Raw genomic sequence first — 20,464 nt, 5'->3', positions numbered from 1 at the left:
TTACAAGAGGAAATAAAATGTAAGTCACAGTAACCACGAAATTTGAAATCTTTGTTATGTAACTAAATTGCTCTGTTCTTTTGATAGATCTGGGGAATTTTAGCGGTCGGACAAGAAGTGCTGTCTCTGTACGTGAAGGTCAAGGAGTTGTTCTGATGTGCTCCCCTCCACCTCATTCGCCAGGTACAGTAGGCTGCAGCCTGTATGCACACTGGTCCTTTAAATTTTGCTCATTATTGGATGCTCAGTAATTTAGATATAAGGTGTATTTGATTGTGGAACTTAAGAAATGAAATATCCAGCATTCTGCTGACATTTTTTTGAGTACCAAAGGAGTAATTAAAGCTCACGTACTGCAAATGTCGCCAAATAGCAGCAGAATTTCTATTTCTTATTCCCAATATAAAACTCAAACTTAACAAGTCTCCATGCCACCAGTGATGAATGTGCTGCCTTGTGGTCACTTTTAGAGCTTAGAAGCCTTCAGAAATTGTTCCAAATATCAGTGCCAAGATACCATTGTCAAATACAAATTGTCTTTTGTTTTACGTGGTACAGCCATGATTTTAGTTGCTGCTTCTTGCTGTATAGCTTAGTTTGCAGTACCACTGCATCATTGCCAGAAGTCAGCAATATCATAAATCCCACGAAATGCTTGCGAATCCCCAAAAAAACTGTGGATACTCCAGAGAGGTTACATTTTTGCTTTTTAAATTGGCACTCCTGCAATGTCTGCAGGTATCTAAGTATGTATTTATATTTGCATATCATAAAGCACCTGGAGAGACAATGCTAGCCAGAATATCTTGTTTTTCAATACATGCAGTATAGCCTATCCTTTTCCTCTTTGGGAAATGAGGTCTGTACTGAGGGAAGGTTTTCTTCCTCCAAATATGAGCCCTCGAAAAAGGTCACAGTGAAGATGGAAAAGCTGCAGAAATTAAAATCTCTGAGTTTCTGTTAGATAATTTTTTGTTTCCATTTATTCTGGAGCGATTACAATTATCAATGTAATTGAGGCTTGTTATCTTCTGGCCATCTGTCTGGTTTTCTCTCTTCTGAGTACATTCTCTTTTTATGGTTTTTGTTTCTGAATTTGACACTGTGTGATGGAATTGAGTGCATGATGTTAAGGCTTGATTATGATAAGTAAATGAGAGGGGAAAGATGTAGGCAGAAAAAGTGAGAGACTATTTCAACACCAGAGCTGAATTTGATTCCCCAAACAAACTGAGAATATAAGGATAGATGAGCATCAATAGTGAGTAGTCGTGTACCTTTTAACAGCAGTCATTCTACAAAATGCACCTTAGATGTCATTGAACTGTTTACATATTTTTCTCTAAAGTTATGCTTTTAAGCTTATATTTAGACAGATTCCAATGCAATGTTCTACTATAACATACACATTGCCTTTCATGGTGAAAAAATAGTACCTTTCATTTTCATCAGTGAGACAGCAAATCCACTGCAACTGATATCAGTATAGTGGCTTGAGTCTGTGTCCTGGGAAAGGTAAAAGCTACCTCCATGGGCCTTCCAAAAAATTCCACATCTGGTAATGTTTCAACAATAAATCATTCCATGAAGCTCTGGAAATATGGTACAAGACATTAATGAAAAATGACTTCTGGGTCAGAGTCAGTTTGTGAAAAATAATTTTGGACAAAATCAGAACATTAAGGGGGATGTATGTGAGTTCAATTCTGAAATTAATCAATGAACATGGAACTCCTTTTCCAGCTACAAAAGTGCAGAGAAACTTCAAGAATTTGTGTGCAGGGACATCTAAAATACATCTTTTATTTTTTTTTAGTTTTTTTTTAAGCATTCAGTTTCTGGATACTTCGTTTTAGTTTCTATGTCTAGATGGCATTGTCTTCTAAATAGTCCTGAGAAGTTTGACCCTTAAAATCACAGAAGAGACAGACTTTCAAGTGAATACTAAACTATTGTAGTGGATATATCTAAGCTAGAGACTATTCAAAGTATGTTTGAAATGTGTGAACATGTAACAAGACCATGAGTTATGGGAATGTTTTTGATGATAGAGGATTTTTTGTGGATGAACACCACAAGCTACCCTATATTGATTTTTTTCACATTGATCAGCACCTTTAGAAATTATTTTCACTTACTTATCCCAGGAGATAAATCCATGGTACAATATCAAACCTAATCATTCTCTACAACTTCATAAGTAATTTGTCCTTCAACGGAATCCCATTCCTCACTCTCTAAAGTCAATAACTAGTTATAAACTTGCCTAAGAATTTCAGGATTGAGCCCTTCTAGAAAATCTTTGTGGAAAAAGAAAGATGACTTAGTGAAAGAACAGTATATTAAGAGATATGGGTTTATTAACATATTTTCAAATGAAAGATAAAGTAAATACTTTTGCTGCATAAAACCTACATTCCATTCTTACAGAACACAATTCTAGAAAAATCTGAAAGTCTTTAAAAAGCACCACTGACTGAAAAAACACTACACTAATTTCTTTTGACATGAACTTAATCAGAAAACAAGTTTTATATGTATAGAGACTTGGTTTTTGTTTTATTGATGCTGTCATATATTATCAAGAGGTATTGCAATAAACAAAAAACCAAACACAAACTTGTGATAAATATAGATTATTCATGTAGGTTTTTATTAGATTGTTGTCCAAATATTTTACAGAAGAAGTAAGGGGAGGGGGGGGAAGTTGGGGAAGTGCACCTGAAATATATTCAGAATATTTGCAGTTCAGATTCAAGCGAGAGAATTATTTCTTGGTTTTAATAAATGAGTTTGTTAAGTTATTGTCATCTTTGCTGAGAAATAGCTGAACAGCAAAGCAAGGGAGTTTTAGAGAGACACTCTTTCAGAATGGTGAAGGAAAATATGTTTAATGAAAAGGATTTTGTGCAGATTCCTTATGACAAACAGGCATCAGAGGATTCTCACCTCCCGCTTCTCCTGGACCATCACTCCAAAAAAAATGCTGCCTCTGACTTCATTGTGAGTCCTGTATCATTTAAACGTGTCTAATCCAGAAGTTTTTCTACTAATCCTTTTTTTTGTTACAAATCCTGAAGTTGTCCCTTGTGAAATATATTAATCATGGATAACTTGATCATACATAAACATAACATTTTATCCTTTTTTTTTCGTTCTGTAAATATAACTTTTGATTCTTCCTCACCCCCCATTAGTTTTCTCTGCAAGAGGGGTTTCCTGGAAGTTAACTCTTAGGTACACTTGCTAAGCAGGAGGTTCATTAATTACCAACTGCTTAAATAACATGCTTTGTTTGGTGTTTCCATTTTAAAAGGCCTCTACTGCTTTTTTCTATAAACAGGATTATGGCTTTTCTTTGTGATATGCTAAAAGATATAAATATAGGGTTTTATTCAGTCATTTAATCATCTTAATTACAAGGTTTACCATCGTGAGATTAAAAATAAATGGGAGATTTCATCCAGATTTACATACTTCCTTCAGAATTAATACTTCAGCTGAGCTTTTTAAGGGTTTTATTCAAAGCTTTCAGTATGAGCTTAATAGAAAACAACGTTTCCCATTGTTAGAATGAGAACAGTGCTGATGTGCGCAGGGGAAGGCAGATGTGTGTTCCCTCCCACCTCAAAGGGATGCTACTATCTGGAGGGAGCACTGCCACATAATCTTCCACAACATGTAACATCCCTACAGATGTTAAACTATAACTTGATTTTATTTCTTTCTAAAGGATAAAGATGATCTTACCCAGTTTAGAAACTGTATTATAGGCTGCGTGTTTTATGCCTCCTCCTAAGTGTTATAAAACTCTAAATTTCATGAGAAATGCTTCACCAAAAATGATCAATGCCAGCGCTGTGGGGATCACAGTCCTTCCTGTGCATGTCTGGGAAGACATCCATGTTCTGGATGTTTGCATAGTGTGTTGCTTAACTGGCAAGCTGCTGAAATAAAACTCTTTCTACAAAGGTCCAGCAGGTTTTTTCCTGTTCTGCTCCCTATATAGCTGTCCTAGTCCTCATATTAATTGGACAAAGTCATGTCAAGTAATGTTTTTTTAAGTTGGTGTGAGCTCTGACATACACAGAAACCCGCGTTGGAAGTAAACACAAACCAATCACTTACCACTGGTCAGGGTCTGCAAAAGGAATCTGAAAGCTGAATTTGCTTTAAAACTGCAGCTTTGGACTGCAGCTCCACTTCAAGTAGGAAACTAAGTTCAACTGAAGTGCAGTAGCTCTCCAGCTAGAACTCCCCTGGCTAGGCCCATACTGCACAAAATATACATAGGAATAATGAGACAGGTTCTAAATGACCTCATTCAGGTACAGAATTGTTAGGAGTAGACTTTTCCAGGCAAATTAGTTATGATAACAAAATTGTTATATTTGGGCAGGACTGCTCGCAGTATGCTCATTAGTTTGTTTACAGGCAATTTGCTCAGATATCTCTGCATGCAGGACACAGCAAATTCTGTTTTGAAGGCATCTCTATACCCTCTGGCTCTCCATTTACTAAGCTGGCTTTTGTGAGTGCAATTCACAGATGCCTAACTTTATGTATATGAAGGTCACAAGGTTATTTTAAGGCTGTGGATTAAATCCCAGGATCCAGGCACCTGACAGTGGCATTTCAGTACACAACATTAGAGAGCTTCTGTATTTATGTGGTTCTAGCCATTACTGGTTTCTTAAGAATCATAGGAAGCCTGCGTGAACTTAGATCTCTCCATCTCTCTCTATACATGACTGGATGCTACTTCATCATGTTAACCTGTCACTATAGGTGAATATTTCTTCCTGACCATGATTTATGATATCAAGATAGTTCTTCATGTATTAAACAGTAAAGTAACATCCAGGTTTTTTCGATGGTATAGTTTTTCAAATCTGACTTTGTAAATGAACTTTAACATAGAAAGCTGTATAATTTGCTTCCAGGAAAGACCAGTGTGTAGGTAAAAGTCATATTTCTCTATCACCTTGAGAGTAAGGAGGACTGTTTTACTGCTTGCTATCAAAGGACTGGCCACCCACAGTATTATGAGAACAACAGCTAGACAGGTCATGTCTCTAACCATGACTCTTCCTTAAGCTAAGCAGAACTTATTAATTAGTCAGTACCTTCTATTAGAAGTTTGTAGAGGTGAGTATTTTTGAAACTGGTGATAGGAAATAGAACATTTCACATTCACTGGATATAACTACTATGTCCTAACTGCTAAGCGTGCTGGGAAGGTAGAACTGTCCAGTACTCTGATCCTTCTCCTTCTACTAGCAAAAGTGAAATCTAGAGGAACAGTGAAGTTTAGTTGTTTGGTTGTTTTTTGTTTTGGGTTTTTTTGGGGGTTTGGGGTTTTTTGGTTGGTTGTTTTTCTTTTTTTCTGTAAGACTTACATTAATGTTAAAAGTGAAACCAAATATGTGTCCTAGACTTAACAAACAGTTGATCTGTAGTAAGGGGATCTATATGAAGACATGCAGAACAGCCATCTTAACTGTATTTTGATCTCTTGTAATTGCATGCGATTGTTTTTTACTCATTTCATTTCATTGTGAGAGCATGATGCTGAGCAACAGAAACAAGCCACTTAAGTAATAAGTGCTGAATATACAGGAAATAGAAGTTTCTTTAATAAAACCTTAATGCGTAGCAGACAAGATAGCACAGCTTTTCTATCATTTCTTTACATGTCCATAACTTACACATTATCATAATGTGCATATAAGATGTTTTAAAAACACTTTTTTGACAGCCACATGTATCAACAGAATGAATTAGCTATCAAGAGTTGAAGGGTTCCTATACTTCCCTCTTTGTTTTTACTGTATTTTTGTGTTTATTTTACTTTAACTGAATGCTAATGAAGCTTGTGTACTTTACTTTTCAATAGGAGAGGGAAAAAAAAGGTGTTAGAAGACAGGTTCACAGTCCCTTAAAGCCTATATTCGTGTCCTAATTCTGGGTTAATTCCAGAGGGTCATCATCTCTTCACCCACATTTTTCCCTGGAAGAATCATAAAGATGTTTCCCTCTTGGATCCTCTACTTTATCAGTTTTAGTAGACTGGTTTTGAAATTTTCTTGTTTAGTAATACTAATTCCCATGTGTGTTATCATTAAAGTGAATGTCCATGGCCTCTGATACAGCTCGATATAAGAATCTGTATTCTTTATCTGTGCAACTGATTGATGACTATGTCTGTAGTTTTCGTTATAGCATCATAGAATGAACAAACACAATTAACTGTTTTTTCCTTCTATGCTTTTTTTCATTACTCAATACATGACCAGTAATTTTGCCGCTGACTTCCCTGGAGCGTGTTAAGGGGTTTCCTTCCTCAATCTTGTTGAAGGCATACATCTGAGGCTATGAAATTTAAGTTTGGGAATGAAAGTATTTTCTGTAGGGTAGCATTGTTACAAGCTATGTTTGCCAATAAGGAAGTACTCCCAGTCTTTTGGCGATGTGTTTTTATTAGATTTTAAGCACATTTTGTTGATCTGTTTATACCCCAAGTTCTAGGCAATGTCTATATAGTAGAAATATAGATAAATAATTATTATCAATTTGAACTTTCTTGACATGCAAGTCTAGATTTTCTCTTATTTTCTATTTTTTAAAAATAATTTGAAAAGTAATAACTGGACAGAAATGCATTACTGGTCCAACTGTAGTAAATTCTCCCAAGGAACATGTAATTTCCTATTTCTAAAAACCACTTTTCCAAATGTTATGACCCCCTTAAAAACACAGTAATCCTTTAAAAAAATGTGCTAAGCTACACTAGAAGCTGAAAGTTCTATGTCCCTAGACACTCACTGGAGCTGTTCTTCCCCTCAGGGACTATGAAAATGTAGTGAAAGCAAGCCAGTTGACCTTGGCCAATTAGGGCAGCGCACAATGTTGGATGAAGGGGCAGCCCTGACAGGGCTCTGCTTAAGGGACGTGTCCTGTAGTTTCACAGCCACACTGTTGTCAACAAATATTACCCCAGCTGCCAGGTCAGGAGAATTAAAGTGAAAAGAGATACCAGGAGAAGAGGGACGAAGCACAGGAGATACATTAACTTAGAAAATGCATTGAGTATGTTGGCGCTCAGGCTTGTGCTCTATTGCATATGTGGCTATTTGTCTACAGCTTGACAAATGGGACAGTAATGATGAAAAGTTTCAGGAGTGAGCAAGCTCCTCTTCCGTAGAGACGAGTTACTAGCCTGTTACTGAGATGTCCCAGCAAAATAGACAAAACTATCAGGAGCTTCTGTCTAGTGATTAAACAAGACAGCATTGTCCTGCCAGCTTTAACAGAAATGTATGCTCACAGTATCACAACCACATTTTTGCGACTAGTGTTGTAAAGGTACCAATTAAAGTGTTGGAAAAACCTTTTCTGTGGCAAAGACTACATAACTTCTAAAATAGCAGGAGCCCAACATTAACAGATTGAAGCAGTTACAGTCACAGAGATACAGGGCTTTTGCAAAATTGACCCTCTCATTGACCTTCCTATTAGAATCCATTTGCTGTTTATTTCTGATGTTTTACTAAGCTGGTGGCTGGAACAATACCATTTTACAAACATGTCAGTTAGTTAAATGTCAGAAAGCCCATTTGGTTTCAGATAGGAAATTCCTAATTAATCCCAATTATCTCTCCACTTCACACCACAGAAAAAAATGGAGTGAGCGTGCACATGTTAATCAATGTAACTAGGGAGAAGATGCCAGAGATAAAATACTGGTCACACAGCTGAAACAAGAGGAAACACAAGAAGGAAGAATAGATGAGAAAGGATTTATTTACAAGGGTCTGGAGTCTAGCTTTTTCTCTCCATTACCATTGTGTGGAAATATTAAAGCATGAAAAAAAAAGGATGGAGTGTTCAGAAAAATGCAACTCTTACCAGACTAGGCATGATTAACCAAATTCAGTGGTGATTCTGGTAGACAACTACTGAAAATGTTAAGAGGTCGGTCTGGTCTTGATTCAGAAGGAGGAGGCTTTGGACTGAACTGATCTGAGCTCTATAAGGTGCCAAGTTTCCCTATATAACAAAGTCAGTTATTCCTTATTTTCTAAGTATGATATGAAAGTGAACTTACAGCCATTTGAGGTGATACAATGCTTAATGAGACATAGATTTTCATATAGCCTTATTTTAAAAGTTCAGGATGATTGTTCTAAATAAATGCTCTGAATACAATGCTAGTTGGGATATCTAGCCTTCACTTTTCTTTTTCAAAGAGGAAAGTAGAAATTGTTTAGAAATATATATCTGTCTGTACTTACGTTCTTTTGTCCTACCCAGTACAATTGTCACTGGCACGAAGGTAGTTATGACTTAATAATAAAATGTTAAAGTCAATTGCTTGGATTTTTCAAGGAGAAAATTACTGAATAAAAAGAAGCATAATATCATAGAGTTCAGGACAAAAAATCTGGATGATTACAGCCAAATCCAACCCCTTTGCAGCAGTACACGTGCATCCTGTATCTTCTGACAACAAAAAATGTTTTCCAGAGCAGGAAGAGTGGTAAAGTGACTTCTTTTTTATCACAGTGCCATCTTTTTAACAATGTAATAATCCATACCGCACTTAATTTTGGTAATTTGTTTGCCCACTTCTATCATCTCCTGTGTTCTTCTGCTATCCTGGAATATTATTAAAATCATTGCTGATGACTTTATTAGCCAGCTAATACAATTCCTGTTGTTTTGATGCTGTTACCCTAGAGTGGAGAATCTGTAAGTGGAAACTCTTACTTCATTCATTGGTTTATTGAAGTGTTAATTTTCATGGTATTTCCTCTTTTAATAATTCTGAAAGTGTTCTATTGGAGACTGCAGGGATACAAATTCAGGAAGAAGGGAGAATGAAAAGAAGGATAGAGACAATCTGATGAAGGGTTTGTCTTAGCGTGGCTTTTCCTGCAAAGCCACAAGGTCCTTTAGGAGTTCAGCAAACTACCATGTACTGAAGAGTCTATTTTCAGCTGTGCCAAATGCAAGATGGAAGGAGCACTACCAATTTTACGGAGGGTAACAGAGAATGATCTACATAGAAAATTTCAAGAAAAGACTAAAATTACCCTAATACGCGGTCCAGTTCTTTTGACTTTACAGCATCATGCTTCAAGGCTAAAAGAGAAAGGGGTTTGAGAAACCTTCTTTTTTATATGTGTGTATAAGCTGACACAACAGGTGTCGCTTTGGCTGCTATTGCTAAGCAGTTGAGGAGGAGAGATTATAATCATGGGACACTGCCCTAGACTGAAAGTAAGACAACAGAAGGCTATGTATTATCTCTAAATAACAATTATGTGAGAAGTAGAAGATGGATGGAAGCAGTTCACTGGGTTTTCGGTAGTGCAGAACAATGTACACAGGGACTTAACAGTGTGTTGTCTGTATGTAGAAACAGGAAAGAGGTAGTCTCTACATTGTTAAATTATTTATTATTGCTGAGGTTACTTCTAGTGAGTTGTTTGTACAACATGGTTCAACACTTATCAGCATTCTAAGGCAGTTTGCTAGTGTGACATGTATCTTTTTCTTCATCTGCACTTCGAGTTATTTTTTAATTAAAGTGAAAAAAATAATCTGTCACTTTGAATATGGCCTCATTCCTGACTGCCGGGAAGTCAGTTCCATCTTCTTCAGTTTTATTATTTTAAAGTGATGATAATGGTACTGCCCTTGATTTGAGATCTTAGGATAATAAATACCATAGGACCAAAGGAGCAGGCCGAAGGAAGATCCATCAATCATATTGTGCCATGGTGGAATTCACCAAACACTGACCTGCAGATAGACTCAACAAAAGCCTTTAAACTTATACTAAAACACCTAGCACCAAGAAAATACAAAGCAGAGAATCAGTAGGGGGTATCTGAAGTTCAGTATGTGCAGCCATTCAAAGGCGATTCTGTGGACCCCGAGTATTCATTTTTTGCCAATACAATATGATTCCTGTGACAACAACTGCAAGTAAAAAGAGGTGAGGGCTGTTAGAAAAGATAGTGTTCTGAAGTATAAACTAGAGCGGTATTAGCCTTTTGTTTTCATTTCTACATCCAGAAACCTGAAATTGCATCTTTTAAAATAGGTATTTCTGCTAATATTAATCCTTCCTGGCATTAGGAATCAAGGTAAAGGTGAAATGAAGTGACAAATTTGCTTTCTTTCTTGGAAGCACAAAAAAAATCAAACTAAAACATACATATAAACTCCTTGAGAGACTGATAGTCTGATAACTGGACTACTAGTATTTTCAGCTAAATTACAGAATCTGCTTAACAGAGCTTCTATTGCTAAATGATGAGTAGATGAAAGCTAGGGCTGCAGAGATTTTGCATCTCTCAGCTGAAAAAGATAACATAACTCTTTGCAATTGACAGAACAATGTTCCACAGATTTGGATGATCAACATCCCATCATTAATTTGAGGTTTTGGTGTTTGGTTTTCTTTTTGTTTGTTTTTTTGTTTTGTTTTGGTTTGGTTTTTTTAATGAATGTCCTAGTTATAGCTTTGAAATGCATTAATCTATTGGTATTTTTTCAGTAGCCATAAAATTAAATTTCCATGTCATGCAGCAGCCCACTTGGCACAGGATTCTGGGGTTCACTGCAGGTAACACTGCTCTGGAGTATGGCTTTTCATAGTGCTTACCCCCGTAGCAAACTTTTAGCTAAGAAGTAGACCATGCTGGAGTAACTAGCACACCAATGCCATTAAAAGGTAGAGAAAATCCAGTATCTTATCATCATCAGAGAACGAGAGAGATAGAAAATGTGAAAGAGAAAAAAGGAGAAAAAAAAAAACCCCACCCCAACTTTAAATTCTGTTGAACACTTTACCAGAGAAAATAATTCCTGCTTATAAATATTCTGTACAGTGATGTGTTTTCCTGAGCCTTAAACAATATTCTCATTATTTTTCCAATGCCACACTTCTCATATGGGTTCAATAGTTTGTCATTACCACAGAATTCTTGTTCATTCAAATTAAGAAATAATCATCAACTGTATTACTGTACATTCAACACATTTGCATCATTAAAAAAGGTTCTAATAATAATAAGTTACCAAAATCAGAGTTTACAAGTGACTCATCCTGCACATTGGCCACTGCCAAGTTTTCAATCTCCTGTAGATTAGTGATTGTAACTGCATAGGTTTGTTTTTAACTGTTAAAATATTCAGCAGTAGAAGACAAAGGATTCCAGAACTGGTCCTGTTGATCATGCTTTGCAGTCAGTTTTTAATCTTTTCAATGCACTATAAGTTAATTTTAAAGTTATTCCAATGCTTTTTGGTCATCATGCCCTTTTATAAAACATGAATTCTAGGTGCATTACAGAAACTTTGCTGTCTTTGTCAATGAAAAGAACAACAAAAATATGCTGAATTAGTTTGACTTGATGTATTTTCTTCCAATATTGTTAATTATATCTCACTTTTAAATTGGATATTAATCAAATCTCATATAAGTCATTGAATTATTTCATGTAAGATTGAAGCTGATGATAATGATTTGGGTCTTCCTGATTACCCTTTCAGATGCTGGAAGAAAATTATCTCTAATTCTTGTCTTTGGAAATTACTAATGATAGAATCATAGAATAATAGAATCATTTAGGTTGGAAAAGACCCTTAAGATCATTGAGTCTGATGTCTCTAAGCACCAGATCTATTAATCTTTTAAGTACCTCCAGGGATGGTGATTCAACCACTTCCCTGGGCAGCCTGTTCCAATGCTTGACAATTTTCAGTGAAGAAATTTTTTCTAATATCCAATCTAAACCTTCCCTGGTGCAGCTTGAGGACGTTTCCTCTTGTCCTGTCAGTTGTTACTTGGAAAAAGAGACTGACTCCCACCTCACTACAGCCTCCTTTCAGGTAGCTGTAGAGAGTGATAAGGTCCTCCCTGAGCCTCCTTTTCTCCAGGCTAAACAACCTCAGTGCCCTCAGCCGCTCCTCAGCAGACTTGTGCTCCAGACCCTTCACCAGGTCCGTTGTCCTTCTCTGGACCCGCTCCAACACCTTAATGTCTTTCTTGTAGTGAGGTACCCAGAATTGAACACAGTATTCAAGGTGCTGCCTCGCCAGTGCCGAGTGCAAAGGAATCGCCTCCCTAGTCCCGCTGGTCACAGATGTTTCAATAGTTCTATAAAGTCAGTGTATTGCTAATGCTTAAATTTTGTATTAAGTTCTCTGGTATTACTTATTTAGACTGTTTATTGCTTTTTACCATCCACTTTTTTTCTGCTTTTCATAGAAAGTTGTATTATACAGTGAGTGACATCTGCATTACTTGGTATGTTATAAAACATATAGCATCAATTTATATGGAATATTCAGGGGTTTTCTACATAATAGGTGAGTATCAACAGTAGAGCTCTTGTTAAAATTCTTTCATTTGCTTTCAAAAAATTTTATAAATTTTTCTCTTTGAATTAATCTGTCTTGTGGTCAGTTTTCTCTTCCCAGAGTTTTTCTTCCTTAAAAACTTCTTCAATCCTAACATAATTTTCAGGTTTTCTTTACTGACATAAGACAACAATATATACTGATTAAATGGCCTTAAATTTTGAAATTATAGCATATCTAAGCATTCCTTTACGTTAGAGGTTACTGAGAATATGGTATCTCAAAAATAATTTCAAAATCAAGCGTCCTTTTTTATTATTTTTTTTTTCTTCTGTTTTTGGTTTTGGTTTTTGTTTTGTTTTGTTTGGTTTGGGTTGGATTGGGTTGGTTTGGTTTGGTTTTTATAAAGGAGGGCCCATAGTCAGACTGAGTTTGAGTTCCATAAAGTTACTGTGACGTAATATTAAATACTGAATTTGCAGGCAATGAGATGATAATGAGGTGTTAAGGAACAAATAATATCAATTTTTTTTTTCTTTGAAAGTGTGAGTGGCCTAATGGAGTTGTATATATATATGGTATCTGGCATTTGGGACTGACTCCTGGCTGCAAGAGGTTACAATCACTGCAGAGAACAGAATGAGAATCAGAAAGGATCAGTACATTGGAGAAATTGCTTGCAATGAGTAACTCAAAATCCAGCAAAACGCGATTACTATACTTACCAAAGATCAAATTTACAGATAGAATAAAGGGAAATAAGTGATTAAAAGGCATTCTTCCTTTGAAAAATACTACTATTATGGAAAATGGAATACTAATAGAATGGAAAATTGTATACTTGAATTCTAGGACACACTAGAGAGATGGCTACCTATAGAGTACGCGAGATGATTATTCCAATTATCAATAGTGTTCCAATTATTCGATAGGATACCATGTCCAGCTTTGAGTCCTACATTATCAGATGTAGAAAAGCAGTTGAGATGACAGCAATAAAACTACATAGAGCATTTGAAATAATGACTTTTAAGGAAAAGTTAGAGAGATTTGGCTGATTTAGCCTCGAAAACAGAAGCCTGATACAAGGATAACGGTCTTCCATTGTAACTGTAAAAGTTTAATATAGGTCATCAACAAAGTGTTTTGTATACTTCCAATACAGTAAGTTAAATAAGTAATAAACAGTATTGAAAAAAAGAATTATACACTAATATTAATGAGAACTGTCTAAGTATTAGCTGAGCAATGAAGTATGTTATTCTGAAGATTTAAATTTAGGAATATAACTCACTGGACATTTTTAAAGACTTGGCTGAGGATATCTGATCTTCCCTGATGGCAAAAGAAGGGCCTGAAGAACATGTGCTTTTGAGTTCCTTTTGATCACAATATTTTGATTCTTTCTGGAACAGATTTTTTTTTTTTTTTTTTTTAATATGGAAATCGTGCCAGTGAAGTCAAATATGCATAATAATCTAGCATCCTTTCCCAGAAGGCATATTTTTGTTATATGCTGTGTGCTTTCTTTAAAGAACATATATATATGAGAAAGAGATTTCATCGGTCTTTACATGTTTCAATGACAGGCTACATTTCATGCATGTCAGGTGTACAAATGAGACTATATTGATTGGTAGAATTGTGTTTCAGGTAAGTGAGCAGTAGATACAGGGCCCCCAGCGCAGAAAAGAAGCAGTTTCATTGCTAGCTGATAAATTGACAATATCCATTTGCTCTATGTGCATGCATTACAATGCAACAAATAAATTACCTTCATTAAATATTTTCATGGAGGATTAATGAGTACTGATAATAAACCACAGCAGCACAGAGAATTGCACCAAAATTATTTATCTGGTCATGGTGGGAGGCTGGAGGAACAATCCATTGCTATCATTCATCTTAGATAAAAAGAAACATTTTCCCCTCTGAATGTGAAACGTTCTCCATCATTGGAGAGTGCTGCATATTGCACCCAAATTCTGTGGCTGATACACACAATATCCAAACAGCAAGTGTGATGATAAAGGTGAAAACTGGACTTGAGATAAAATAAGGTTTCATATTTTCAGCAGGGGAGTTTTAGGCATATATTTTTCTTGCTAGTTTATTTTGTTTAAACAGAATATTTCTGAATGGTAAAGCAAAGCCAACATGCAGATTTCATGGTTTGTAGCTATTTATAGTAAATTCAGCCTGTAATAATGAGTTCAGTTTTTGCTGCTTTTCTTATCAATAAAAAAAAAAAGGGGGGGGGGGGGGAGAAGAAACTTCTTCAGAGTTGCTAAAACTCCCAGATTATCTCAGATTTTGGATGTCATTGGGCTTCAGTACCATTTATTCATCAAGTACTGCCATCTTGTGGAATCAGAGTAATCAGAGGAAATCCTAAACAGAGGAAGAGGAATATATTTTCCCAACAGGATACTGGAGGAGATGCAGTACTGTATCTCCCACTGCATCACAAAAAGAAAACGTAAACCAGTCTTGTTTCTTGTACGAACACCATAACTCTGCAGAAAACACAATTATGGGATGTGTGTTTGCAGGATTTGATGATATTGATGAAATATTTAACCGTTGTATGGACTGTACATTTAAGTTCTAGGTGGCATAAAGGGAGTTTATGTGGCATCTTTCTTGTTATGTCTTCACTTGCCACCCGAAATGCCACTTAGCTCACAGGACTGGTGAAAAGGCTGTCCAGAAATCTCATCTTAAAAGGCTGAAACAAGCAATTTCTTGGGAGAAAAGCCCTGAAGCAAATCTGGGAAACATTCACACACTAACAAATGCAGGAGTGAATATTTGGTGCTATCTGACTGATTCCAGCACAGCTCTCATTACAATACTTGAAGGTTTATTTCTTACTGACCCGCAATGACAGAAAGTCTTTTGCGTTACCATAGTACTGACATTTTCTGCATCAGAATGATACCTCCAGAAGCACAATACCGCACTAACAAAAATGCTGATATGTCAGTATGCCAGCTTCATCCATTATGGGAAGTACATCGCATTATGACAGTTCAGAAATTAGTGTTGTTAAACAGAGAAAATAGATCTACAAAAATCATTTAAGAAATTATAGTAAACAAGATTTCACACTGTAAATTCATTTTGGCAGGACATAGATGGTCTCGTCTCACTACTTTATCACCAAGTGACCCAGATTTTCACCTGCACAACCCACTAAAAAGTACTTAATAAAACAGAAACAGTTGGACATTTGGAAAGCTTTCCAAATGACCTTCAGAAAATATATACAAAGTTCCTTGGAGACATTCTTCTGTAAACAAGGCTGGTCATTCATAAAAGGAAATATCAGGTTTGCATTTACCAAAACTACTTACATAATTTTTACACCAAGACAGAACATCCCAGTAGAAGAGTCCTTCGCCCAAGCCACATGAAAATGTCAATTTATAACTGCTTCTGTAATTCATAATTTCTTTGTCTTTTTACTCTCTGTTTCTGTTTGTGTTGATGAATAGTATCTGCATAAAATTCTCTTTTGTGTTGGCAGTCAACTGTAACTTCCAAGAAGGGCTCCGTATCATCTTTGTGGTTTTGACATTGGTGTCACATGAAAAATACAATAGATGGGCATAAAAATAGAAAATAAACACAGCATATGTTCTGTAAAAATACTCCAAACTTCTGTATACTGCAGTATTCAGTTTCCTGTTTTCACTTCAACTTTTTTCCTTATTGAAAGCAAAAAGAGTACAGCATAGAGAAACCATTTAATCAGTTTTTTCTCAAAAGGAAGTGACGTCAGAAAGTTCAATCTGGAGTAATTTCTTTCTAGTTTTACAGTTGTAGTTTGTTTTATTTAGATTTTGGTAGCACTGACTTTTAGCTTCATAATCTCTTGCAGATCTTTGCTGTTTACCTGTCAGGCTTGAGATGCATCTCTGGAGTTTAGTTTCCTGTTAAAACTAAACTGTCATTGCATTAATGCAATGACAGTTGTGCTTTGTGCTTAGCCAAATGATGCTGGTTCTACAATGTTTTAACATAAACCATTATATGAAAACACAGGCCTGAAGTAGTTCACTGATAACTGCAGTGAGCTGTGTACAAATAGGCCTAGTGTCATCTGTTTGATCTTCGGCTTCTTGTTCGGAAATACATGATGTTTACTCAGCAGTTTACTACTTTGTTAGAGTGGGGTTTCAGATAATACTTAAATGCAAGCCTCTCTTGTAGCTTACATGTGCTCCTGTGCTGAACTGCTGTGGGACTTGGGTCATGTAACTATGTTTACTGTTGATTCAGAATATTTGGCTGTGCGTGTGCTGTAAATGACAGACTTGTCTATAATAGACATCAATGTTTTAAATCTTGATTCTCCATCATTCTTTATTAGTTATTTTTATACATCATTGCAATCATTCTCTTATTCACAATACTACCAGAAGAAAACAAAACACAGCAAAACAAACCCCCAGGTTTTGTACTTGGGCAGCCTTCAGTATCAATTCTGTGATTTAAGAACCCTAAATTTTAATTTTGCTGGCATATAAGCTGGGAACAGTAAGAGCCCCAGAATACAGACACTAGTGCATGTTCCATCCTCTGCTATGGCTTCAGATCTGTAAGTGTGAGCCATTTGTACAATGGATCAGTGTAAAGGTATACCCATTTTCCCATAATTGCAGTCATTCTTTTAACACTCTTTTGTAAAATAACTTCTGCAAGATCATCCATCTATTTCTGTCAGCTAAAGACTGTTGGGACCCCAGATCCCAAGCCAGCTGTGGTTGTTTCTGACTGTTCTGCATAGCATGGATTGGAAATTGCAGAGCTTCCCTGAGATATTTCCACTGAAGCCTATGCATGCTGTATCGACATAAACTTTTTAAAATTATATTTCACAACTGAGTGAACTCATTAACCAGGTCTAATAGGAAAGAAACTTAATAAAGTGTGTAAGGGGCTTTTCACTTTCGAAGAAGGTGGGGAATTCCAGACCAGTTCCAGAGCTGAGTATTCAGATGGGAAGTCTTTAAGTATTTTAAAAATGTATTCTCCGGGTTTTGCTTTATAGAAATGAAAAATAGGAGTAATTCCTTCAATGCCAATGCTGAATCTACTGACATGTCAATCTACAATGTCAATCTACTGACAGTGATCAAAAAGTAAACTGTTAGTACTTTTTTCTGTGCTTTGGAGTTTGGACGCCTGGCCAGAACATAGATGCTATAGGTATGCACAAATAACAGCATTATGCACAGCTTAATAGCATAAATGCTTTGAGTTTTAGCTTTGGCAGAAGTTCTCTTACTCTTTTCTCAGTACCCTATCCCAGTCCCCGTTCACGCATCACTCCATTTTTAACAGCAAAAAATAATTTAGAAGGTAGCAAAATTACAGTATCCCCCATGGATTCAGCACCAGCAAAGACTAAATGTTCTGTTTCCTTAGAGGCACAAAAATTTATTGCCTGAAATCTGTTCCTTAGAATTATTTCTAATTAATAAATGAATAATTAATTTCATGTGGTTTTTAAGCTATAAACGGAGAAAATTTTATTCTATATGAGCTACTATTGAACCCACAATGATGACTACTGTGCGTTTGGTTTGAACTACTTTTAAGCCAGAGCAATTAGTGAGGCTGATTGCTTTCCATCTGAATTGGTAACAGGTGTCTTCAGTTAAAGCCTATGCATTTTCCTTGAACTTGTGTGTTCACCATTGCTTTTAGAATTTTATGCAGCCATGAATCATTTCTGCCAGGTAAGACATCATAGCAAAATGCGGCAATGAAATTTTGGGGGCTAACTAGTATTTTGCCTGAAATGTAATAGAAGAGGAAGGAAATTTTGAACACTTGGAGAGCTCTCTGTGAGCCTTGAATTCCTCAGGGTCTTGTGTAACCGCTCAGAATTGCAATTAGATCTGAAAAAGGGTTTAAGGAAAAAATGTGTGTAGCTTAATTCCCCATTTTGGAGAAGTTTTCCCCTACTGGTAGGTAAATATGATTAATCCTTTAACATAGCATTTTTGTACTAATACCATAATGTTTTCATGAGGAAATTTTCATCTGACTTCGAAACTTAGACAGAACTTCTTCGGAATTAATCCAGAACATCTTGCATCTCTACATCACTGCTTACGCTGTTGTCTTATATTGGTTGAAAAAGCAGTCACTGTGTTTTGTTGTTAATTTCCGAACACTATATGAGGGAACAGTACAGCATAAGGATTGAAAGAACAGATCGGTTGGAATTTCTACTGCTTTCTGTACTGTTATAGTCAAACCATATTCCTGGCTATGGCATATATTTAACTAGGCTGTTAATGTGTTTCACGCTTCCTGTACCATGAACAGCTATACCAGTTCCTCTCCCATCATTAGCAGAGAAACACACAGAAAAAAATAATCTTTGAGGTGTTTCCTCTCACTCCTTTGACCCTTTCATTTTCCAACTAACTTTATATCAAGAAAACGTTTTGACTGTAGTGGGGATAAAAGTATGAGGGAACCAGGCTGACATACGTGCAACTACTGTCTTCATATTGCTGCTGAAGCTGAGAGTAGTCACCTAAGAATTCTGAGCCTAAAAACTTGGAACTTGCTGTACCAGTGAAGCACTTTGTGGTAAAGTTTTGGAGCAGCAGTAAAGACTTTATATACCTGAACTGGCTTTGGCTTTTGTGATTTTGAAGTCTACTCTGTAAAAGCTATCATGGGGGGAGGGATTATGGAAGAAATTCCTTCTGGCAAATGTGCCAGTTTAATTAGTGAAGAATATATTTTTAAAGTGTAAAGACAAAATGAATCAGTGAAAGATAAGATTGAAAGGAGAACAGCATGCATAAAAGTATACATAAGGTTAAGCCTTTAAAGTCTGAATTGGTGGAACTCCACATGAATAATTCCTGCAAGGAATTCCATGCTAAATCAGAATGTCATTAACTTTACCGATACTTCTAATGCTGAGACATTAATGGGTCTAGGTTTTCAATAAATTAGATGTAACCTCGTACAGAATAACAGGAAATAATCTTTTTTTCTCAACTATTTATGAGTATAAAGGGAAAAAATATAAGCTTTTCAGGTGAACAAAATTATGCATTGGATAAAAATAAGAACCACACTACTGGCTTTAATTACCATTTTTAAAAATGACTGATTAGTCTTTGATCCATCAGATTATGAGGCAAAGCAGTTGGTAGCTTTGATTTAAGGAATTATTTATTGGTTGTAGGGACTTAAGCTGCATATAGGAAGGGTTCTGAGTTTCTTCAGAGGAGCAGATGTAGAAGGCAGAAGTGTAGTGTAGTAATACTACCTGTAAGAAAGGTTAAACAGTTATTAGAATCTGCTGATTTTAAAAACAGATGTTCAGAATGAAACCTTTATGCACAGACTTGCCAAAGTCACCCCTAGGTCTATAGGTAGCATCTTGATATATTTCACTGCAAATCTGAACAAGCAGAGAAAAGAGTGGGTTTGTTTATATTATTTTTGCCTTGACCTGAATGATTAGAAAAGGGAATTATGTAATATTTTATGGGCGTTTTCTGAGTCAATTGAATAATTTAATTATTTTTCCTGAATTAAATACTTCTTCCCAGGGAATTGGTGGACTTGGTGTTTGTGCTATTTGTAAAATTATCAAGGGCAGGGAAAAAAAAAAAATCTTCAATTTTAAATTAAACAAATAAAAAGTTGAAAAAAGCCTTTAGCTTTTTTGTTTTTTTCCCTAGGCTATTTCAATAAAATTAATTAGCTTTATTTATTGGGTGTATCCATTAACATGACAGAGTCTTGTTTCCATAATTACTTTATCACTTTCTGTTTTTTTCTCTCTGTTCTTTTTAGAGATCATCTATAGCTGGGTATTTAATGAATTCCCATCTTTTGTGACAGAAGACAGCAGACGCTTCATCTCTCAGGAGACAGGCAATCTCTACATCTCCAAGGTGCAAACATCTGATGTTGGCAGCTATATATGCCTGGTAAAAAACACAGTGACAAATGCCAGAGTTTTGAGTCCTCCCACACCTCTGACACTGAGAAATGATGGTAAGAAAGCCATTATTTCTGGGTACCATATGGAAGCAAAAATACT

The 20,464-nt window shown here is 36.0% G+C and overlaps 1 protein-coding gene across 6 annotated transcripts in view; it reads left to right on the top strand.

The window, feature by feature from the left end:
• Positions 1 to 20,464, top strand: part of CNTN5 (contactin 5) — a 642,678-nt gene that overhangs the window by 449,727 nt on the left and 172,487 nt on the right. For all 6 annotated transcript variants that reach the window (XM_030475688.1, XM_030475690.1, XM_030475689.1 and 3 more), the window contains 2 exons: positions 88 to 183; positions 20,215 to 20,418. In XM_030475688.1, the coding sequence (XP_030331548.1) occupies positions 88 to 183; positions 20,215 to 20,418 (300 nt within the window). The remainder of the gene's footprint in view (positions 1 to 87; positions 184 to 20,214; positions 20,419 to 20,464) is intronic.

Source organism: Strigops habroptila, chromosome 2 (genome assembly GCF_004027225.2).
Source record: "Strigops habroptila isolate Jane chromosome 2, bStrHab1.2.pri, whole genome shotgun sequence".
NCBI classification, from domain to species: Eukaryota; Metazoa; Chordata; class Aves; order Psittaciformes; family Psittacidae; genus Strigops; species Strigops habroptila.
The sequence above is the reverse complement of the archived record's forward strand: the minus strand, read 5'-3'. Positions and strand labels throughout refer to the sequence as shown.